Source organism: Anolis sagrei, chromosome 4 (assembly GCF_037176765.1).
Source record: "Anolis sagrei isolate rAnoSag1 chromosome 4, rAnoSag1.mat, whole genome shotgun sequence".
Taxonomy (NCBI): domain Eukaryota; kingdom Metazoa; phylum Chordata; class Lepidosauria; order Squamata; family Dactyloidae; genus Anolis; species Anolis sagrei.
In genome coordinates this window covers 90,204,282-90,229,436 of record NC_090024.1, presented here as the reverse complement: position 1 = coordinate 90,229,436, position 25,155 = coordinate 90,204,282, and the positions used below count along the sequence as shown (strand labels likewise).

Below are 25,155 nucleotides of genomic sequence, written 5' to 3'. Positions count from 1 at the left end.
TAGTCTTAGGCCCTAATATTTCTACATTGTTTGTGCCAACTTTGTTGCACTCATCACATTTAAGGATTGTCTAGCTCTGATAGTTGGTAGATCCTATTACACTGAAAAAAAGTTGTGATTCTCCAAGTAAGGAAATGACAGAATGATAGATGCATGAGGACTTTAATCCTCATAGTAGATGCAAGTGTAGTTTTGTGTCACAGTTCAAGAATGTTGCTTTGATTAAAGCATATTATGTTAGCCAGTGGTTCTCAACCTTCCTAATTCCATGATCCCTTAAAACAGTTCCTCGTGTTGTGGTGACCCCCAACCATAACATTATTTTAATTGCTACTTCATAACTGTAATTTTTATACTGTTATGAATTGTAATGTACATATCTGATATGCAGGATGTATTTTCATTCACTGGATCAAATTTGGCACAAATACCCAATACACCCAAATTTGAATACTGGTGGGGTTGGGGGGAATTGTTTTTGTCATTTGGGATTTGTAGTTGCTGGGATTTATAGCTCACCTACAATCAAAGAGCATTCCGAACTCCACCAATGATGGAATTGAACCAAACTTGGCACACAGAACTCCCATGACCAACAGAAAATCCTGGAAGGGTTTGGTGAGTTTTGATCTTGAGTTTTGGAGTTGTAGTTCACCTACATCCAAAGAGCACTGTGAACTAAGATGGATCCTGACCAAACTTGGCACAAATACTCAATGTGCCCAAATGTGAGCACTGGTGGAGTTTGGGGGAAATAGACCTTGACATTGGGAGTTGTAGTTGCTGGCATTTATAGTTAACCTACAATCAAAGAGAACTCTGAACTCCACCAACGATGGAATTGAACCAAACTTGGCACACCGAAATCCCATGACCAACAAAAAAAATTCTTATGGTCTTTGGTGACCCCTCTGACACCCCCCCCCTCGCAACCCCCCGAGGGGTCCCAACCCCCAGGTTGAGAAACGCTATGTTACCCAAAATGTGTTTAGATCTTGTTTTTAAAGGAAAGATTCCCTGATGTGTAGCTCTTTTCTCTCTTCTTACACTTAACCACTTCTCTACACACACAGAGAGATTCAGTATCACAAATTGATGGACAAGAAGTGAACTCAACATTTTAAAATAATTATAGCATCTTTCAAAACTGAGCAAATGTGGAAGTTTAGAGGGCCGTATTAATCATCTAGGAACCTTTGGAGGGCTGCAATCCCCACCCTAACTTTCTCCACACAAAATAAAAACTGCCTGCCAACTACCCTTTAATGACAATGGAGACAATTTCTCTATATTTTAAGCCCTCTTGTTGCTCTGCATAGAAAAATTGATAATATAATTGAATCCACTAATCCATGGGCGCATGTACTTAGCTGTCTTTGGGAGGGGAAAGCATGGGAAACCAATAGAAATAATAATTTGAATAATTTTGAAAAATACAAGTTGAAAAAAAGAGAAAGCATGACAGTACTTGCAGAGACTCTATTTCTCAGATCAGAAATGTGTGATGTCATAAACTTTGAGAGTATTTCAGAGTGTAGCCACCGAAAGTCTCTTGAAATGAGAAATGTTGTACTAGGATGTGATAAAGGAGGAATTCCACAGTTCCTCCATGAGCAGAAGTGTCAAACTTGTGCCCCTAGTGTTTTGGACTTCAGATCCGAGAATCTGGAGGGCCGCAAGTTTGATGACTCTGAGTTAAAGGCTGTGGTTCTCAACCTGTGGGTCCCCAGATGTTTTGGTCTTTAACTCCCAGAAATCCTAACAGCTGGTAAACTGGCTGGGATTTCTGGGAGTTGTAGACCAAAACAGCTAGGGACTCACAGGTTGAGAACCACTGATCTGGAGTGTTTTGTGAGTGGTTTTGTCTAACCTGGAACGTAATGAGTATGTCAGTGGGCAGCTACACCCTCCACGGGACCTCAGAGAGCTACATCCTCCCTTTTTGTTTTTAAATTTTAAAAGAAGCCTCACTTGCCCTTTGGGAACATGGGGGACAGTTTTTCTTCCATTGTGAAGCTTTTCAATTTCCTGTTTAATTCTCTCCTCTTCCCATCTTTATCATCTCAGGAAGCTATCACCTGCATTCCATCAAGCTTTGCTGTCTTTCTGTCAGATGTCAGCAGAAAGTCGTTTGGGATCAGAGGTATACGTCTATGTACTTTTCATAAAATACCACTTTCTGATTCACTCTAACAATTAGATTGAGGAGGCCATCTCAATTTTGAGGTGTTTAACCTTTCAAGTACTTTTGGTCAGGTGATTATGGAATCACAGTTTAATAGCTTGAGAAGATTTTAAGTGGTAAATACATTTCTCATTTCACACATGCACAAGAATATGCAGGAGAAGATGAAATTTGGAAGCTATAAATATTTTGCCAACTTTTCCTTCCCCCAAAGCCAATTGCATTGAGGTACCATTAGCTGTCTTCCATTAAATTTAATATTTTATTGATTTGTTTATTAAAACATATCTCTCCCTATATCTGAAGATATGGGGATTTAAGAGTTAAAGTTACATGCCGATTTCAATTTCAAACTATTTCATCCTAGAGGTTATAGCATGTGCGCCATAGTTAGCACAGTGGGTAAAACCGCCAGCTGCAAAAAATCTTGCCAACCAGAAGGTTGTCAGTTCAAGCTGTGGGTTGGAGAGAGCTCCCACCATCAGCCCTAGTTTCTGCTTACCTAGCAGTTCAAAAACAACAATGTGAGTAGATAAATAGGTACTGCTTTGACAGGGAGGTAAAAGGCGCCCCTGAAGACATGCTGGCAATTAGATCAGGAAGGCATCTATGGACAACAGGCTCCCCAGTGTGGAAAAATGGAACAACAGCACCTCCCCATGCCTGAGTCGAGCACAGCCTCCAGATATCAGAAATGAAAAAAGAAGGAAGCCATGCCTCTGTCTATGTATGGTTTGTCTTTGTTAATTGTATAACAGCATTGAATGCTTGCCATATATGTATTCTGTAATCCACTCTGAGTCTCCCCTGGGAGATAGAGCAGAATATAAATAAGGATGATGATGATGATGATGATGATTATACCCCTTTAATTTTTTCATTATGCTTCTAGGTATCCCGGATTGCAGATAGTGAAAAGAGTGTCATGCTCATGCTTGGGCGTTGCTTGCCACACATTGTTCCTAATGTTCTGCTTGCAAAGCGAGAGGTAAGAAATCCAGAACGGTTTCTTCTCAATATCATACAACATTTTCCATTCATTTAGAAGTTCATAGTGTTTTATTATGTTAAAGTCTGTTACTTGCAATCATCTTCTTACTTTTGTGCATGCATCTCTGCTCCTAGAGAATGGTTGTGCACCTCTGTCAGGTGAGTTTAGCAAAACAGCATGGTACCCTGCTATTTATTATCCTTTTGCTTCAGACCCTTGATGGCATTCTGCAGGGCTGTCATTGTGAGTCCCATCTGTTTTGCCCTTATGTTCGCTTATTTGTGTCAGCTCAATCTACTTGTACTGCTTCTGTGTGTCTTTGTAGATCTTTAAATATTAAACTGGGCTGGATTTACCTGTTAGATTTTCTGTGGTAATTATATATGCATTTAAAATACTTACCTTGCTTGTCAACAGGTGTTCTTGAGGTCGTTTGTTGTGTATATTTAAAACCCATTAACACAGACAGTTAGCATGCTGTTTGGTCACTAGGCAGGGCTTCCTCACCCAGATTGCCAATATCTCTTGTAGTTCGTGGCTCATGACTGGACATATAGGAAGAGAGCACAAGTAGGAGGACTTTCCATCAGAATTGGATAGAATTGCCCCTTTCCATCAGAATTGGATAGTCCTACTGGCTCTGATTTCCTGGATCAGTGCAAGTTTTGTTGGTGGAAAAACATCTCTGATAAGAAAACCGCTTCCCAATGAACCAGATATTGAGCAAAGAAATGTCTCATGTGTTTTAGATGGGTGAAAGGCTAACAATACTGCAAAGATTGCTCTGTTTATGCCTTTAAAGACAAATATCTCTGGACCTTATCTGATATTAATTGTGCTGCATTATCACTTTTACAGAGGTGAAGCCTAGATTGCAATTTTACAATAGGATGATCCCTGTTTGTCAGTAAACAGAAGTTAAAATTAATTTTAATTTTAATGAACAGGGAATTTTGTTCAATATAAGGTCAAAAGACTTTAAAAAGTAGTAGAAAGACTGACTGAAGAAGAGATTATTTTACTAGTTTTGCTTTTCTAGCCAGCCCGGCTTTTACATGTTAATCATGTCAATTAACAATGCTTTTGGCATTTAAACTCTACGAAACCTTATGAAAAAAATGTACAGTACATTGATCCTTCACTTACAGTTACCAAAGTTCATACATGCTGAAATTTAGTTTACCGTGGCATATAATTTTTAATTATATAAATAGCATAACTAAATGTGTAAACAGAAGCTTCTGGTTAAGGTAGAACAAAGTTAATATGTGGCATGTTTCAGAATCGGTTGTCCGTTTCTGGCTGTTCCCATTCAGCTTGGCAGGATGCTGCTTTAAATTCTCTATGCAGCTCCTAAATACATTTGGGCATTGTATAATATTTCTGCAGTCCTGTATATCCTGCTTATTTCATCCTTGTAAAAGCTAAAGAAATATATAATCATAACTCTACATAGAGAGAGAGAAAATTCATGATAGTAAATGTATTTGAAATTTCGTATGTATATATTAGAACCGTGAACTTGCATGCTCACCCTCTCTAATCAATTTAAAATATTTTCGTTAAAAGTTTCTGGCAAAATTATGTACTTACAGAATGCTGAAATTAGAAGAAAAGAAATACAAGTGGTTTGCACTGGATTCTAGTCATGCAGAAGCACAAAGTGTGTGCTTACAGCTGTCTCTGTTGGCATAGTTTCAGTCTTGTAGATTTATCCCATAATGCTAATGGATATGAAAACACTCTTAGTTGCACACATATGTGCACATGCACGTCCACACATTTTATTTCTGTAAATACACTGGTTGAAAAACTCTACTTTCCCCAGAATTGTTACATTCTTGAAATAACCAAAGAAACAATGTGTTATACGTCAGTGAATCCAGGATGTGTTCATACTGGAACAGTTAATTTCTTCTGATTTTTTAATGATGTACCATTGTGACTTGAAAGAATGTAGTATTTGTAGGGATGTGGCTGCTTCTAAGTACAAGATAAGAGACTAGATATTGATATCTCCTGGCAACTGGTTATTCAAAAAGCAGAAGTTATAACTTTGTCCCTTTAAGGGGCAATTTCATCCACTAGCTTAAAAAGATGAAAAATAGGTTCTTTAATAACATTTTATTGAAATGTGTCTTTGACATATATTTTAGAGTGAAGAGTTTGTAAATCCAGGGTCATACTTGGTTTTAGTCACCTTGAATGTCAAATTTTTCACATACAATACTGTTGTAAAACAGGTAGTTGAATAATTAATTACTTTTTTCACTTACTATATTGTAGACTAAAGCCTTAGTCCTCTCGGACTGCAGGGCTAACACCATAACCCCTCATTGCTAAGTGAATCAATAACCAAAAACTTAAAAGCTTTTCCCATAAAACTGGATTAGAGAACCATTTTCCCCAGAGAGGATTTCATACCTCCAGGTAATCTATTGGGGTCTTCATGACATGCTGTGACGGAGGAAGAGCCAGTGGGTACTGCAAGAAAGAAAAGGCCTCTCACCCCTTTTCTTCATTCTTTCTTGTCCAGAACTTTGTGGAAAAGGGACGTTACTCTTGCTACCAGTCTGGACTCTTCTGGGGGGGAGGGGGAGCTGCTAGGCTGTACCTCCTTTTCTCTTTCCACCCTCCTTGTTTCCAAACTCTCTTCCCCTGCATGTGCTTGCTTGAATTCCAACCAAGAGCAATACATTGCCCAGCTTTGCAATAGAATATAGTTTGTATTTACCTTTAATCTATAGGCTGAAGTCTGAAATCCCAATATGATTTAGCTGTTTTCTTTAAATAGCCATTTCTCACGTCTCGGCTTCAAAAGCAACTTGCTGTACAACATAGGAGGAGATCTTCCCATTCAAGTGTGCGAAAGTAGTTGTACGGTTGTTCTGATGTTGGCCCAAGTGTAATATAGAATTACTTAAATTATTCTATATAGCACTTTACTAAGTTGCACTATCGGGTTAGTTGAATTCTTATGTTAACCATGATAGAAATCCTGTTTCGTTGTTTGCCTATGAATAATACATTAGAAAAAAATTACATTTATGCCTCATTGTAGGTTCACACTTACCATGTAAAGATATTTGGATTTTAGCATTATTCGGTATTGGTAAGGAATTATATGTAGTGTTTTGTGGGTAGAGGTAATGAAAGTGTAGGAAATAATAATGATAATAATAATGTAACTATTTTTTTTGTATATCCCGCCACCTTCTCCTCGAAGAGACTCCGGGCGGCTTACATGGGGAAAGGCTGTGGAGGGCACTAGGCAAGGTACTCAAGGTGAAGCTTAACAAAAGTTTTATTATTTTAGTAATGATGTTATTCTTTCCCAATAAAGGCAGGTGCAACTTTCAAAAAACTAAAACATAAGCCTCTTTCCTTGATGGTTGAGTACAATCTATAGTTTTTTTTTGTTATTGGTAGTGATGTAGTGTTGTCATCCCTTTCCTTTTGGATCTAAATTAAATCTGCATAAACTCACTTCATAAAAGTTAGTTTTACTGAATTTGTGTTGAAATAATAAATGTACATATACATGATTTTATTTATTCATTTTCTGTCAAAAGCATTGCATAAATAAATAAGTTTAAAGTGATAAAATAAAGGGATCACAAGTAGCTAAATAGTTTTAGACCAAAAAAGGGCAACAGCAGCTGCATTGTCTGTAGCTTTAATCAGTTCTTCCTCTCTGCATGAGGCAGGGCATTGTGGGCAAGCATACAGGTGCCAAGTTATTTGTTCTGCCCTGCAATCACACAAGGTGGAGGATTCTTCTAGGTAGTGCCATTTTGCCAGGTTGTCTTTTGATCTGCCCTCTCTGCTTCTGAATCTGTTCAGGGACTTCCAAGTCACCTATTCTTGGTTTGCCCCTGGAGGAAGACCCTCATGGGGGACCATCCAGTTGGAATTGCCTGATTTTGCTGCCCACATGGATATTCTCGCTGTTGCTGGAGGAACATTTAGAGGAGTGGTGGTTCTCATGAAACTTTTCCTTGATTTAAGTCTACTGGGAGAAGGCTAGTAGCCATACAGTGGGTGGCTTTCACAGTGTTCAATCTTATTTCTCTCGCAATTGGCAGCAACCTCTTGTCGCACATCAAGGGGACAATGTCAGCTAGTTTATAGAATCTATCAACAGGTGTAGGTTTAAGACATCCTGTGATTATTCTACATGTCTCATTCAGTGCTATATTCACCTGCTTCATGTGGGCAGATTTATGCCAGACGAACACCAAGCACAAAGTAGCTGCACATAATAACATTCTGCAGAAACGTACTAATAGCGCATGACCCAAAATTAATAACTACATCACTCCTGGCCTTGTCTTACTCATTAGTGAGTATGCCTGCCCCGTCTGCCATAATTTTGTCCATGCAAAGCAGGTGGATATAGCACTGAATGAGACATATACATGATAGAAGTGGATGTCACTCTGGATTTATGGATAAACATCAAACCCAAGTTGTAAAATTAAAACTCAAAAGGATTTGATCAGTATCCTTCCTAGAAGACTTCCTTTCACTTAAACATTTTCACTGAGACTTAAGTCAGTAGGAACAACTGCAGGTAAGCACACTTAAGTCGCCTATATCCTACTTCTTCTTATTAGAAAATTTATCATTCTCTCAAGCCTTTAAGTGGGTCTTCCATAGGTGAAGTCTGTATAAGCATTTGAGCTTTTCTACATACCTTCCCCATTCAAGAAATACCCTTGTCCTCCTATTTCTGTCTTCCCTCCTCTCTCTCTTTCATTAACTATACATGGAACAGACATTAGGACACATCTACTTAAGAAAGTTTCTCATTCTTTCTCCACTCCCATTGATAGAAGGAAGTTTAGAAGCACTGATGCAGCGATGCAGAGAACTCTCCACTCCCATAGTATGCATGAAAGAATATGGCCAATGGACGTGGACACACACCTAATTCCGATACAATTTCCAGCTTTCTGCAAGGTAAAAGCATCAGCCTTGTATCTGCCCCTTATCAACCAATCTGGATTACATAAAACAACCTTGCAAATAGCCAATACCTAATTATTTGTTATTGGTGTAATCCAATTACCCCAGTAATTTCAGGTGGAGGGGGAAAATTTAAACTATTTTCAGAGATCTTTGTCAACATTAAAATTTGATCATTTAAAATATCCAAATAGGATTGGATATACAGGGTGAGGCATACAGATCTCCCATATTTCAAAGGGGCACTGTGGGCTGTAGTGGGGATAGAGAGGTGGGGTAGGTCTAATTCAGTAGGTGAGGCTCTGCCATTTTCAGTACCCATCATTAGTTGGATCAGTGAACATTGGGGCTTTGTTGTTCAAGTATATTGTGTCATAATAATATGTGAAGTGACCCAAAGAGTGATGGAGAAATTCCAGGAGCGTCTTCAGCAATGCAATGTATTGCCAATGACAGCCGCCATTTGTCTGATGCAATTTTGAAAACCCATTAAAGCAAAACTGATACTTTTTAGAAATGTGTACACTTTTTTTCTAGATAGCTTAGTTCATTTTTTATACCTTTTCAAAATGTGGGAGATATTTATGCCCCACCCTGTATATTTTGAACAGCAACTTCCATATGACACAACAGCTTTTGAAAGTGAAGGAATATCAAAAGCAATTTGAGGAATAAATGTGGGCTGTTCTCAAAAGCCCACAGATACCAATTGATATTTATAAACTAGCTATTCAAATCTCAGAGCTAAAACATTTAACTTTTATTAGCTTGTATTGTGCTGATTTTTGAATCAGTGCACTTTTGTTTAACTGTCACAGAATTTTCCTGACTAATTCATCAGTATAAATGTTTTGACAATATATTTTTGAAGTTCAAGATTAAAACCCATTATTTAATCTCTACTTAAAGATACCAAAAGGGAACACTAAATAGGTTTCCAGAAGGAGCTTGATTGTCACATAAATTACAAGTGGCTTATCAAAATTTGAAACATATAATTCATAATCAGCAAGTCATAATGATAAATCTAAGCCGAGAACTGATTTTTTTAATTCTGCAGGTTTAGCATTGTTGTTTATCAAGTACATTTCGATTTATTACTTTTCAACAGACCACATAATTTGTGATATGTTGTAATTTGAGTTTTAAAACCTGTAGGAGATATTTGCTCTCTTGCATGTCAATTATATATTCATTAATAAAAATTAATGTTCACTATCATCTGAATTTGCACTCTATAAATATTTGGCAATTTTATTTAATACAACTGTATTCCAATCTCTGAATATTGAATTACCATACAATTTGTGTTTGTGTACCCCAAAGCGCCAAACATTCCAGCGGAAAATAACATTTAAAATAATATCTGGTTAAATGTTTGTTCCATTTCTCTTTCATGATTGTAATAATAGAAGTTAGGCTGCATCTAACTGTAGAATTAATGTAGTTTGATACCACTTTAATTGCCATGACTCAGTGCTGTAGATCCTGTCAGATGGTTAAAATCTGGAGGAAAGCAAGAGTCATAGCCATTTTGAAACCAGACAAAGACCATAATGATCCAAAAAGCTAAAGACCAATCTCCTTGTTGTGCCATCTTTATAAAGTTCTGGAGAAACTTGTCCTGCACAGAATTATGGAACAAATAGACTCATTTATGATCCCACAGCAGGAATAAAAAATGGTTTCAGGGAAGGGAAAACAACACATCACAACTTCTGAACCTGACTCAGCACATAGAAGATGGTTTTGAAAGACAGCAGATTACAGGAGCTGCCTTCATAGATATGTCAGCAGCTTATGATACTGTGAATCATCATCTCCTCCTGAAAAAAATGTATATCACAAAGGATTGCCACCACACCTGCTTTATGGGAAATCTGCTACAAAACAGGAGCTTTTTTGTTGAGTACCAGCATCAGAGAAGCAAATGGCGAAAAGAGAAAAACGGCCTGCCTCGGGAGCATGCTTGCTCCATCAATGTAAAACAACAGCTCTCAGGATTTCGTAGCATTGAGCCATGGCAGTTAAAGTGAAATCAAACTTTGTTAATTCTAAGATCACTAGGGGAAAAAATCCCATTTCAATGAATTAACTTAGTCAAGGAAGTGATGGCCCTCGTGTCTGCAAAACCTGACTGGATTTGTTGAAAGTTTGTCATCGACAGGGTAACCTTAAGTCAAAGCAACCTGAAGGCACACAAGAACAGCAACAGTACACTTCAATTCCAATTATCTCCAACAACCATTCTCTTTCCCTGTGTTCTACATTTTCAGATACCATCACCTTATTACATCTTAAAAGATTCTTTGATTTGACATCTTTCCCTAATATAAATCATATTTTTGAAATCTGTTTTAATTTTTAGGACATCAAACACCCATGGAAATCTTGTGTCAAGTAAAACAGTAGAACCAATTATCCCTTTCTTTGCTCTTTCCATATTAGCTCGGTTAAAGTAGACAGCCGAGGTCCATACAGACTCTAAAGCACTGGTTCTCAGCCTGTGGGTACCCAGATGTTTTGGCCTTCAACTCCCAGAAATCTTAACAGCTGGTAAACTGGCTGGGATTTCTGAGAATTGTAGGCCAAACACCTGGGGGCGCACAGGTTGAGAACCACTGCTCTAAAGGGTTGGGGAATAAACACACTAGTAGTGAATTTAAATGTAACCTGACAAGAAATTTCCAGAAAGCTGCTGCACAAACTTGTAATCCTATTTATATCTCATGAAGATTTCCAAGAGAGGCGGTTTGTCACCTTTTCTGGAAAGAAGAGAGTGGGCTTGTAGAACAGGTGGGTGGATCCTCAGCCACAGATGATGTCTGCCCCACCTTTAACCAGCACAGTACATAAAATATTTATTCATCGCAATCACAACACAGTCTTGCACATGTCTACTGTATACAGTAAAAATTACACCCTACTAAGTGTGTTTAGATCTGGTGTCTGGGTTACTTCTCTTCTCAAAATGCAATATTATAATATAAATAAATATTATAAAACATCATGTTTTATGAAGTGCTCTTTTTTACGTGTTTTACAAACATTTTTCACTTGCTTTAATTCTAACTGAGCTTAAATTATAAAGTTCTTCGCTTTAAGCTTTTGATAGATGCATATCATAGGTTTCTCTTGTCTTCCTTATCAAACAATCACTTATCTAGGTATATGCCTCCTTGAAATCTGCAGAAGGTAGTTCTGATGAGAGGTGTATAAAATTGCTTCATAAAACAGTTAACAAGAGATACATTTAAATTGCCGAACTGTTCTGTTTCCTTATCTAAATAGATGTTCAAATTCTAATATGAAGTAGCAGTTGGTTTAGTTTAATTATATGTAAGTCAAAACATAAACAGACGCTGCACCATTGTCCCTTGAAGTTACATAGAGTACAACTTCATACAACTATCCTACCAACTATCCTATCAGCTTTCTCATAGCTAGATAAAACACACTTAGCACAGCTTGTTCATTCATATTGTAATCACTCTAATATCTTACTCATCTCTCACAGTCTGTATTGGAATGAATGAAACCTCAATCAAAAACTGTTTTCAGGATTTCTAGTACAAAAGGCATGTACTGCTTATACTATCAATCTTAGACAATTTCCTTTTCTATTAAGTATACTCAAATAATTTATTTGTAAAATATTTACAAGCAGTTCCCAGGTTACAGACAAGGTTCTGTAGGTTTGTTCTTGAATCTGTATGTAAATTGAAACAGGTACATTTTTAAAGTGTAACTCCAGTCAAAGGTGTATATTTTTTAGTTTGGGAAAGCACAGGGAAGGATTAGCGTCCCTGTGATATTTCTTTGCTGTCTGTACCCCTGTTTAGAAGCTTTCATCTCCACTTTCTGTCCCTGTGACAATTGGATTTGGGGGGGGGGGGGGGGAATGGTTTGTTGTACAAACAAGGATTTGTGAAAAGCTTCAGTGGAAACATCTTTTTTCCCATGACAACTCTTCCAGGGCTCAATTTTCCTTCATAGGGGTGGATTTCCTCTCACTTTCTGTTGTCTCACCCCGTTCTTAACTACGAGTTGGATGTATCTAGGGTTGTTCCTTTCAGAACATACATAGTCTTGCGAAAGGGAAAGTAACATTACAAGGCAATGGTGGCAAAGACTTGCATTGTCTGGGATAACTTCACAAAAATTACCCAACTCCTCTGGTTTTACAGTTTATGTATTATTTGTATTAATATAGTTGAGATAGAGAAACCAAGATCGAGCTAGTAATGAAGCTGGGAAAGCCCAGAACCTACAATCAAAGAAAATATGCCATAACATTTCAGTTTCATCAAATGGAAATTTGGATTTTACCTTTTTCATTGATAGTAAATGTCTTTGTCATGTCTCACATCTAGATAGATGGCTTTCAAATTTCAGAGGCCTTTCCATACTTATTTGAATTTTTACATGGTGAAAAGACAACATGACATAGTATGTGTATGTATGTTTAAGTCGCCTATCAACTTACGGTGATGCCATGTTTTTCATAGAGTTTTCATAGGCTTATGTATTTTTTATTGCGGTAATACTGAAATTAGAGTCCATCTTACAATTGAAGAAATACAGTAGTTGTGACAACTTTAATCTTCACTGTGTCTGTCTGAAATCATGAAGCAAGACATTATTATTTTGCCAGAACTAAAAAACTGACAAAGATTTCCATATAACTGCTACAACATGCTCTAACATAAATAAATGAATACAATTGAAATCTAAAGTCACCTATGAATTCATGTCTCCTAGACAATCCCATTCTGAAATGGAGACTGAACTGTTATTAATTTAGTATTTTTAAAAATGTTGTGTATACGCGTTTTCAGTAAATGTGTTTTTGGTATTTTTGTCTGTGTCAGCTTTTTCAAACTTTCCTTGCTTGCATTTCTTGTCATGTGATTAAATCTGAAATGTCAACATTACTGACATTCAAACAGTTTTTTACTGTGAAGCATCCTATCTCCAATCATCTTGTATAAAAATAATACTTTCCAAGCGTGATTGTACAATTTATATACTGATCTTAAAGTTCAAGGAAAGGGGCTTGACCATATTATTTAAAACTAGTTGCCTTTGGGAATTTGTAGCATCTTGCTTAAAATTTGAACTTAAAAAAATTGCTTCAGCTTTTGAAAGTATTTTGCTAATCTTTCGTGCTATTCTTAACTAAAGTACAGTTAAGTGAAATAGAACTTTTGACACTTAAGCCTTTCCCAGATTTTGATTATTAGCTGTATAGTAGGAAAAAGATCAGGAACTGCTGAAATGTACACATACTTGAACTGTACTCATTTATTTGGAATTTTCTGCTGCTTTTGTGGGCACAGTGTATAGTGTGAAGGTAGGAAGCAGATAAAATCCAGGACTTGAATTTAGTCAGGTTGTAAATTAGTCCAGACCTCTCTGGCAGGAATAATAGTATTAAGAAAATCTTTTCAACAATTGTCATTGAGTACTTCAAAGCACACAACAACTGTGACAGTAATAAACATTTCTTAAGATATGCCATCCTTGCTTTGCTTTCACTTTGTGTTGAAACTTAAACCAATTTCTTTTCTTCAATTTCAGCAAAGAAATGTATAAATAATGAAACAATTACAACATGGCCTTGTTTTGCTGCTGGAAACTTACAAATAAACGCAGCCTTTTGTGTTTTCATAATAAAAATCAAGACACAAATTGTGTTCACTAAATTTTCCTATTTTATTTTTCTTTACAGTTTTAAATGTTTCCCAATATTTTGACCATTGTTTGATAGCTTTTCACCTTTTCATCCTACTCACACGTTTTAGGAATTGATACCACTCATATTGTGTACAGCTTGCCTCCATCCTGAACCCAAAGAAAGAGATCAGCTATTACATATACTATTCAACTTGATCAAAAGACCAGATGATGAGCAAAGGTGTGTAACTATATATTATATTATGCTTTTAATAATTAGTTTGACTCTTTGTACTTATGTTTATTTAGTTTAACCCTTGTTTTGGTTGTTTATATGTTATATTGAGTTTATTTTATCCCATGTTTTCCTTGCTTTGACTACTGTTTATATGTTATCTGTTTTAGGGCATTGAATGTTTGTCATTTTTATTATTTTGTAAACCGCCCTGAATCCCTTTGGGGAGAGAGGACGGATTATAAATAAAGTTTATTATTATTATTATTATTATTATTATTATTAAATGTTGTAGATTATGTTTTCTTTCTCTCCCTTTCAATTCATAGAGATATTTGTTTTCCAGTTGTTTTCTTTTTGTCCATGTCTACTCCAGTAAGAACAATATAGCTCTACAAATCACCAGTAATTATTCCCATTTTTTGTTCATTCTCTTTAACCATATATTGTAGGAGTGGTGCTAAAAAGAGAGTAGCCATAGAGAGCAACTAGCAATGGTTGCATCATATTTTCTATTTTAGATTAAAATTATACATGACGATGGCGGAGATGAAACTGTTGTCGAGAGAGCATGTGACTGTTGCTAGTAGGCAGCAACAATAGTGGTAGATATCCTTCTGAATTATGGAGGATGTTCTTACCGCGCCTGAGTATACTGCCATTTTTTCATTTTCCAGTCTTTCTGTTTTCTCCATAATTGAAAGCTAGTGTGCATTTATTTGTGCTTCCCCATCTCCAATTTTCTCCCGCACATCCCAGGCCTTTTCTAAGGGTACTGTGGTATCAAGGGAGGCTTTTCAATTGCTTGAAGGATTTCAGTGAAAAAGATGGGCAGGAAAGCCCACCTGTGTGAACAGGCTTCTATTTGCATATCTTCTACAATCAGTCTTGTATATTTGAATTAAGACCTAGATTCCTCTATAAAAATGTGTTTTAAAAAAGAATGTTCTAATCATGACTTATTTATTGAGTTGTTTTTTATGTGATTTTTGATATACACTGTTGGCATTGAATGTTTGCCATTGTGTATTTTGTTGTAAGCCATCCTCAGTCCCCTCAGGGAGATAAGGTGGGGTATAAATAAAGTTTCATTCATTCATTCATTGGACCAGCAAACTGGCCTCAGGAATTCAGCTATTAATATTCCATTATCTCCTCATTCTACAGTGATATCTAAACTGAAAGATCTCAAACCTAAAATGTTATATTTAACATTGGTTTCAAGCTGACAAATACTTGTATATTTCTTTTTTAAGAGGACTAGATCTATGTTGTATGTTGTGTTTGCACTGTCTGTTTTGATAAGGCCAATTAGCTAATCAATAAAATCATTCGTATATTTAATAGTTCAAATATGCAGGGATTTTCTGACAAAGCTGAAGAAGTTAGCAATATAAACCAAAGTTTGTGCCTTTCTCTAGTGCAGAGCTTTCCAAAGTATGTGTTGTGACACATTAGTATGTCAGTGGCAGTTGTGTAAAGCATGAGAAACCTCTAAATATGTTGTGTCCTCTACATTTTGTTACTACAATTTGTGTGTGGGTCCGTATCTCTTATAAGAGGTTGGTTTAAACCCCCGTTTGCCAGTAAAATGGAATCCTGTGTCACAAAATGGTCAATGTTTAAAAAGTATGCCATCAACATGAAATATTTGGAAAGCTCTGCTGTAGAGCTTATAGCTACCAACAACACAATAATATAGTTTTTTTAAAAGAGTAAGGACGTCAGTGTACAGTGTGAGCCTAAAAGTTTTAAACAAAATCTAATGCCATGTATGTTATACAGTAGATAACTGCATTTCAGTATGAAGAAATATCCTTTATAAAAGAAATTATCATGTCTGAAATATCGTGTTTCATATTTGGATTGGCAGTAAACTTTAGCAGTATCTCTCTGATGCCATTTACAGAATGGTATTTTCTGTCTCTTATCAGGTGTTGGTTGCATAAGCATGCCCCCTTCTAATATATTACATGCATTGTTTTGTTCTCAATTTTGTTTTTAGGCAGATGATTCTTACTGGGTGTGTAGCATTTGCTCGACATGTTGGACCAACACGTGTAGAAGCAGAACTCTTACCACAATGTTGGGAGCAGGTAATAGCATCCAGCCTTTTGGGGGGTGGGGTTTGAGGGGTTTTTGTTTGTTCATTTTTTGCTGATTATTGACTTCGAAGTAATGTGTTACAAGTACCAGCAGTACAATCAACACAAACATATTACTTAATAGTTCTTTGTTATGATGGTTAGGGATATATTAAATCTGCTAGGACTCATTAAGTCAAATAGTGGCCAGCACTAATAATTATAGGCTTGCAAGAATATTCTGAAAATATTTAACATCATTGTGTGTTGGCTAACATTCAATGCTAGGTCTTTGACACAGCCCTTGTCTGAAAACAGTTGTTTTCTTAATGTAACTGTGAGTGGAAGACTGTGGCAAAATAGTAACTTCTTGGTCTGTTTTTCTTAATATAGGATTTACTATTGATCAATTGGGAAATACAGAGAAATGCATGAAAAAATTAACAAAAAAGTAAAAGAAGTAACTGCTATTTTTTAAAGATTTTTCTTTTCCATAGATCAATCACAAATATCCAGAGAGACGACTGTTAGTAGCAGAATCCTGTGGAGCATTAGCACCTTATTTACCTGTAAGTGTACATTGTTTGCAGTCATTACTCTCCATGACCTTTTTAAATGGCCAGGATCCAAAGAATAAGTTAGCTCCACAGAAACATCTTTGTACCAGTAGATTTACTTGATCATTTTTGTGATGTGCCATTGGAGACAATTGTTCTAGAACAAAGTCTTAAAACACTTCGAACTACTACACAAATAGATTTTACAAAAACTGCTCTCATTCTGATTGGTTGTGTAGAATGGATACTTTTCTACGGCAAGCCTTTTTAAAATCTGACTTCTGTTTCTTGCATCTTAGTATGTGCTACGTGCCTCTGAGATCTTTCTCTGCTTGTGTGTCAGGAGCGATGTAGTGATTGGTGCCTTTTCCCTCTCTTGCACCTTAGAAGAGATGGGTGTTAGAGTAGCTCAAACCCAGTTCTTCATTATTAAGAAATGCAGTTATTATTTATTATTGTAAATAAACCTTTTGTGATTTTTAAGATTGGACTCCGCATCTTTGTCTGCCTAAGTTCTTAATTCTTTACATCAATCACACAGCATTTCATGCTCTGCTCACTAATGAGCTGATGCTCAATGTTTGTATCCTGTTTGTTTTTGGAGGCTCTGCTATATTTTAGGGTAGTTTTCCCTAACATTTGGTACCATTTGGAAACAAATTTCACATATACTTTATTGTAAAAACCAGTATCTTCTTACAGAAAAAAAAAACTCTGGAAACAGCTAAAAAGGGAAGAAATTGTTCAACATTTATCTGCATGTATCACCAGTATTTTTAAAAAAATCAATAATGGTGGAACCATTTCTTGAGCAGTAAAGACATGAATTGCATTTAAAAAAAAAAAAAAAGGAAAGAAAGAAAACATCCAAACAAACACTTTTCAGAATATCCATAATCTAAATCAATGGAGTATTGGACAGGTCCACCACTTCAATTACTTGTATATATTTTTTAATCTCTGGGCCTAAAACAGTTTACTTTTGTTCATTAATAAACTGACGTATAACTTTTTGGTCAGCTGGAACTCCTGCCTTACAAATTAATTCCTTTAAAGTTCGTATCAGTGTGTGCATCATTAATGTGTGCATCATTAATGCTTCCAGTTCTAAATAATTTTAAAACGTCAAATATTATTTTTCTCTTTCTCTTTCAGAAAGAGATTCGTAGTTCATTGGTACTTTCCATGCTACAACAGATGCTTATGGAAGACAAGGCAGATTTGGTACGAGAAGCTGTGATCAAAAGCCTTGGTATCATCATGGGATATATTGATGATCCAGACAAGTATCAACAGGTATTGTAGGTGATCATACATGTGATCAATGTTAGGTCATGTGACTTTGAATGAACTAAGGATAGCTTGACAACTTTTCAATAAAAGCTGTAGGAAGAAGGGTTGGGGAAGTGAATATTCTCTGAGATAAGTTAGGTGTCTTAACTAATAGAAAATACATAAGATAGTGAACAAAGCCTGGCTTTTTTCTCTTATAATTGTCTTCTATTTTAATAAATATCATGGGTACCCATCCAAATGTGTAATAAATTGTCTAGTTTTTCTTGTTCAGCCAACTTTGGTCATGCTAACTTAAATTTTAAAAATATGTTAACTTACTTTTCTTGCTGACATCTTGAAGCTTAAAAATGGCTGTATATTAACCATTTAAAAGTTTGTTTTCTGTGAAGCAAGAGAAAGTACAAACCAAAATATTTCTAGTGACTCTTATTCTTTCATGTCATCGCAAGGAGTTCAATTCTAACCATAGAAGAAGTAATTACTCACATTACTTCAAAATTATGTAGAGTTTCTAAACAACAGGGTTTTTTTTCCTATTCCTTCTTTTCCTCAATTCAAAAACAGCTCTGCAGATCATGTTGTCCTTTATCACAAAAACATTATAGCAAAATATGAAGCCACTTCTTCTAATGTAGTTTCGTGACCCTTTGCCAGATTTTATTGCAGATACTGTTTCATCAGATTCACACCAATTTTTCTTATAGTGGGATGGAGGTCCTAGAATACTTAACCTAAGTAAATAGTTCACTCTGAAACGGTTCCTTTTTGTATCACCAGGGTTTTGAGCTACTACTTTCAGCTTTGGGTGATCCTTCAGAACGGGTTGTTAGTGCAACTCACCAGGTGTTTTTACCTGCCTATGCTGCCTGGACTACAGAACTGGGAAATCTGCAATTACATCTTATACCTACATTGCTTAGTAAAATTGAAAAACTACTCAGGGTGAGTATCTCAAAGTATACAGGTTTTAGTGTATTTGGGATAAACAAGGACACTTTGCTTGTAAATGAGGTTATTGTATTGATTTTTTTTTTTTGGTAACATGAGAATTTTTAACATGCAGAGCAATTATCTTGGACTTGCATTTCATATCATACGATATATCTTAGAGTTCTCACTTAGGGCAACTGCCATTCCTTTTTCTTTTTGTGTCATATATAAATTAAAGTGTAATCCTGAGAGCAGAGAATTCTCAAGTTAACAGTGGTAAATCTTCTGTGTAAAGTGCCATGTATACTGATATTGCTATATAAATTGCAGATGATGACAGTAATAACCATAACAATAATGCAAACAATTGTATATGCCATTGCTCATAATATATACCATATATACTCGAGTATAAGCTGGGTTTTTCAGCCTTTTTTTTTTTTTTTTGGCTTATTCTCGACTCAAAGTTACTTATTTTACTATTATTTTACTATTATTATTTTATTTTTATTATTTTATTATTATTATTACATTTATTATTTTATTCTTTTTATTATTATTGGAAGGATACGTAAACACATTTATGTTGAAGAAGGTTAGAATAATGGTTTAATCAGAGTTGGACAGTCTTAAATTACAATTTTATGTCAATATTCAAAAAAATGTAACCTACTGATGCCTCTATTAATGTAATTTATTGGTATCTATTTTTATTTTGAAATTTACCAGTAGCCACTGCATTTCCCACCCTCAGCTGATACCTGAGTCAATATGTTTACCCAGTTTTATGTGGTAAAATTAGATGCCTCGGTTTATATTCAGGTCGGCTTATATGTAGTATTTATATTAAGTAGTTATGTTGCCATACAATCACTTCTGTGTCCTAACTACAATGTTACTTCAAACTGATGGAAGTATTTAAGGTTTCTAGTTCCTTAGAAACCTAAAATACTGTACAACTTTAAAAATTAGATCATTTGGTCTAATTTAAGAATTTAAGAATTTAAGAACTAGAAACCTAAAATACTTCCATCAGTGTGAAGTAACTAATTTAGCCTCAATGCACTGGCATTTTACAACTGTGGGGAAGTTTTTATCCATCATAATATAGGAACTTGTCGGACAGAAAAGGATGTACATACATGGCATATTTCTAAGTCATTTTTTGTTTCAAGTTCTTATAATTTAAATAACAGTCAGATAGTGCCTCCTTCTGTAGTAAATAAGAAACTTTGATAACTTATAAACTTTATCATGTTTTAAAATTAGTAGCTAGTTGTAGAACTGGGGGGTGGGGGTGATACTATAAAATTAATGGAAGTACCAGTGGACACAAGCCTTGCAGCAACCTTGCTAAAGCTGAAGAGTTTAAGCCTTGATGGTTTCTGAATGGGAGGCTACATCAGAATCCTTGTGATTCATATTAGACTACTGGATGGCATATGTTCTGTATCAGAAACTAGAGCTGATGTGGTCTATCCAATGCGGTTTTCTGAATCAGCACCCCAAATAACCAAACCAAATCTAAAGTTGACCAGAAACTGGTTCGTAAGTCTTTTGGTACTAGTGTTGGAGAGTGGTCCCTGGTCAAAGTGGTCTCTGGTCAAGTGGTCCCTGGTCAAAAAAAGATTGAAAACCACTGGTAAAGAGAGACATATATATATTGAATAGACATATATGTTGATAAAGAAGGATCAAGATTTTGGCTTGATTTTGTATTTGTCTTTCAGGAAGGTGAACATGGACTAGATGAACACAAACTGCATATGTATCTTTCTGCTCTGCAGTCCTTGATTCCTTCACTTTTTGCACTGGTGCTGCAAGATGCACCATTCACAAACAAAGCAAAGCTACAGGGTGAAGTCCCACCCATTGAAGGTATCTACTTCTTTCTTGTCTATGAAGCTCTATTTAAAAGTGTAAATATTATTCAGATATATTTTTTCAAAATTAAATAGAGACAGTGTGCAGTAAAAGTCAATTCACCTGTCTTGCTTTCTGTGTAGTATGGAGACTAGTGTAAGCATTCTTTTTGAAATTTATTCCCAGCATTACCATCACTCTAAACCTTAGCTGTATTTACTATTAATTGGGTTGTATCAGCTGGAATATATGTTTGCTGCTCATATTTTCTGCCTCAATGTTTTCTGTTCTCTCTCTACTGTCTTCTGCAAAATTTACTCAGAAGCGCATTAATCGGTCCCCTTCATTTGACAGCAAGTAGTTGTAATGTGTATCTCTACATACTAAAACATAAGTTCAGACCTTACAATGAATGATCTTGCATTCATTTTTGTAATAATCCACAAAAGGTAGTATGCAATATTCGTAGTAGCCCAGAAGGCTTTAGAACAGTGGTTCTCAACCTGTGGGTCCCCAAATGATTTGGCCTACAACTCCCAGAAATCCCAGCCAGTTTACCAGCTGTTAGGATTTCTGGGAGTTGAAGGCCAAAACATCTGGGGACCCACAGGTTGAGAACCACTGCTTTAGAAAGTTAGAAGCCTAACAGGATGTACATTTTAGGTGAGTATTTGATGACTTCAAGGGAAACTGCCTCAAACTGTGTACTGGCTCTTTGTTCCAAAACACTCTTCTTCCTTTGCAAATTCCTGTAGTTGTGGTAATTTCATTTTGAAGGTAAAATATGAAAGTGTTTATGTGTTTGTAAAATCATTACCTAGGTAGGAATTTAGGTTTAGAAACAGCGTTAGTACTTAAACCATTGTAGTCTTGTCGCTGTTTTTGAGAGTAAATCTATAAATCTTTGGCCTTCCAGTAAACAGACTTCGAGTAATCTCCTTTTTAGCTTTTCTGGTTACTTTTTAGGTGAAAGTTCTTACAGGAACTTAGATTGATGGTTTCACTTTTTAAACTGTATTGGATTAGACCAAGATGAGGGTTATTGGTTTTGATCATGGTTGTTGCTGTGTGCCGCTAGTGACGAGATTTCCAAGGCCTGTATCACCTCTTCAAGATGTGGCCACAATAATTGGAAGCCGTGAGCAGCTGGCTGTCTTGTTGCATCTGTATGATTACCAGTTGGAGCATGAGGGCACCACAGGCTGGGATACCCTGTTATGGGTCGTCAATCAATTGTGAGTTGTCTTTTTTTGGTTTTTCCACTTGATAAATGTCTTAAAGGGAAGGGGCTTAACTTTTGATCCCTCCCACAATAGCTATTTAAAATACAGGCTAAACCTTCCTAACTAGGTAAGAAAATAGAGGAGGTCACTGTGGAGGCACAGCACAACTAACTTACAAGTTTTTTGAGATATCGCTCGGTCGACTTTTTGCTTTGACACACAAGCCAAGATTTGAGTTATGAGCTGCCGCGAGAGTATGCCTCCTGCCATCTTAAGCAAGGCTTTAAGGGAGCAGCCAGGAAAGCTCCTTGCTCTTATCCTTGCTGTTATTTATGCAATCCCAGGGTTTGGGGGGATTGTAAGAAAGGTAAAGGGCCAGGAGTCTATCATGAGTTAAACTTCTATCCTGATTAAAATAGGCAGGCTATACAGATATCTGTCAGTCTAATTTATCATTTCCTCACTCATTTTAGAAACATTTTGAAAGGGAGGATGAAACAAACCTCCATGGACAGGTTTTTATTAAAATGCTCTGCAAGTGAAAGCAAGTGTGGTGAAAAAAGGCAAATGTCAGTGAAGAAGAAGATTAAATGAAGTCTTGAAGGAAAATACATACTCTACACTTAATAAATTCAGTATATTTCTTTACATTCTCTTTTATTATGTATTATTCTTTTTATACATTATTAGTCATTTATAAAGTACATTTTTTCTTATTTAAAAACACATGACAAAATGTGGTGTGGTTTTTGGGGGGCTGGAACAGATTAATAGTATTATAATTCATTTCAATTGAATATTTTTATTTGACATAAGAGCAATTTGAGTTAAGAGCTCAGTCACAGAACAAATTAAACTTATAAGTCATGGTATCACTGTATATGTATCCTGTTATCCAAAGTAAGGTATTGTGCCGGATAACTAAAGCAAAATATTAGAGCATTCAGGGAAATGACTAAATGAAGAGTGACTTACCTTTAATTTGAAATTTGATTTTTCAGGTTGCCACAGCTCATAGAAATAGTTAGCAAAATCAATGTAGCTTCAACAGCCTGCGTACATGAATTCTCAAGGTTTTTCTGGAGACTTTGCAGAACATTTGGAAAAATTTTCACAAATACAAAGGTAAAACTGTTTATGTGTGTAAATAGGATAGTCAAATATTTTTGTGGCTCTGCCTCTCCAGGCTATGATCAAAATGTACAAACAGTTTTGTGTGGGTATTTTTAGGAATAAAACTAGCATAGATCAACTGAACTGAAATGTATCATAGTTGTATGGTTTTAAACTGATTTATCTTTATGCTGCTATTTTACTTATTTTCGGGGGCTCCAACTCTAATACATATTAATCGAAGCTGAGGCATCAACTGTTTCGACTAGTGCTGTCCTTCATAGTTTATTAAAGCACATAATGAATGGTTCAAAACTTTAGATAAGAATAGAGGCAATAGGGATTTCTCCCATCATATTCATCTGCAAAAAGGAAAGAACCCCGGCCTTTCTGTCTAGCTTGATAAATGGAGTGCTTACCCATAGTTTCAATGAACCGTATTTCAAGTCTAGACCAAGAGTGGTTTGTGGCCAACCACAAGTTTTAAAAGTTCTCAAAGTCCCGTAATCTCACATGTAACTAACTGTTAGCTTTTTTATTAGGTACTGATCTCCCCCATATCTTGAAATTGGGAGTTCTGAAATAGAGACTAATTTGCAGTTTGGGAGTGGGAGTCCTCCTGGACTCATCGCTGAGCCTGGAACCCCAGGTGTGCCAACTGCGCCCGTACTTTGGGAAGTCTGACTTGGCCACGGTAGTCCACGCTCTTGTTACATCCTGTTTAAACTACTGCAACATGCTCTTCATGGGGTTGCCTTCGAAGACTGTTTGGAAGTGCAAATAGTCCAGCGCTCTGCAGCCATTTTGTTAACTGGGACGTCGCACAGGGAGCATTCAACCTCCCTGTTATGGCAACTCCATTGGCTGCCTATTAGCTACTGAGCACAATTCAAAGTGCTGGCTTTAGCCTATAAAACCTTAAACGGCTCCGGTCCAACTTACCTGACCAACCGTATCTCCCTCAATGACCCAGTTCGTAGATTAAGTTCTTCTGGGGAGGTCCTGCTCTCGGCCCCACCGGCCTCACAGGTGTGACTGGTGGGGACGAGGGACATGGCTTTCTCAGTGTTAGCCCCATGGATGTGGAACTCCCTCCCAAGTGAGATCAGGTTGGCCCCCTCCCTCCTTACCTTTATGATACAACTAAAGACCTGGCTGTGGAACCAAGCATTCAGTCCATCATAGAAATATTTAAAGTTAAAGTGAAAATTGAAAGTGCAATGACCCAGGACTGTTTACAGGCAATGGTTATGTCTCTGTGTGATAGGTGATGTTATTTCACATGATGTGTTTAATAACGTTTAATGTTTTATACTGTTTTATTGATGGCACTGAATTGTTGCCAACATTGTGAACCACCCTGAGTCCCCTTCGGGGTTGAGAAGGGCGGTATAGAAATATCACAAATTATTTAAAAATAATTGGATAGAAGTTGTGTTGCAATTTCCATACAATTCAGCACAGGACAGTGATACAATTTTTAGGAAAAGGGTATGAAATACCATGAAGAAAGTAATTGCATTCAATATACACTGAGCAATTAAAGGTTTCATTTAAACAAAGCTTTTTTTCAGGGTTTAATAAGAATTGTTCACTTCTGAGTTTTTCCATTCACCATTAGAGGAGGGTTATAGGTTATTTTTTAAATGGCCACCCATTTCTTAGTATAGGTAATGCTTAGGTCAATCTAGTTCTATTTGATTGATTTTTTAATCTTTAAATTACATAATATTACAGTCGGCCCTCTCTGTCCATAGCTTCTGCATCCATGGATTCAATAAACCACAGCAAAAAAAAAAAAAAAGGGGGGGGGGTGGCTAAAAGCAAACCTTGATTTTGATGTGTGCCAAGCACTACACTGATATAGAGCCATACCCTGCGCACAAAGTCCTAGAACCAAGCCTCAGTGGTACCAAGAACATATTGTGTTAACCTCATTCATACCCCACCTTTTCCTCAAAACTATGACTTATGGTGAATAGAAAATACTACATTTAGAAGCCAGTTTCTATGATATTTTCCATTCTTAATTTC

The 25,155-nt window shown here is 36.3% G+C and overlaps 1 protein-coding gene across 7 annotated transcripts in view; it reads left to right on the top strand.

The window, feature by feature from the left end:
• Positions 1-25,155, top strand: part of RELCH (RAB11 binding and LisH domain, coiled-coil and HEAT repeat containing) — a 73,212-nt gene that overhangs the window by 28,302 nt on the left and 19,755 nt on the right. For 3 of the 7 annotated variants that reach the window (XM_067467528.1, XM_060774710.2, XM_060774707.2), the window contains 11 exons: positions 2,068-2,143; positions 3,078-3,173; positions 3,311-3,334; positions 13,949-14,061; positions 16,061-16,151; positions 16,637-16,708; positions 17,852-17,992; positions 18,770-18,934; positions 20,653-20,800; positions 21,864-22,020; positions 23,010-23,133. In XM_067467528.1, the coding sequence (XP_067323629.1) occupies positions 2,068-2,143; positions 3,078-3,173; positions 3,311-3,334; positions 13,949-14,061; positions 16,061-16,151; positions 16,637-16,708; positions 17,852-17,992; positions 18,770-18,934; positions 20,653-20,800; positions 21,864-22,020; positions 23,010-23,133 (1,207 nt within the window). Of the gene's footprint in view, positions 1-2,067; positions 2,144-3,077; positions 3,174-3,310; positions 3,335-8,011; positions 8,139-13,948; positions 14,062-16,060; positions 16,152-16,636; positions 16,709-17,851; positions 17,993-18,769; positions 18,935-20,652; positions 20,801-21,863; positions 22,021-23,009; positions 23,134-25,155 lie in introns of all 7 variants that reach the window. The other 4 variants (XM_060774709.2, XM_060774712.2, XM_060774708.2 and 1 more) reach the window with 2 other exon arrangements.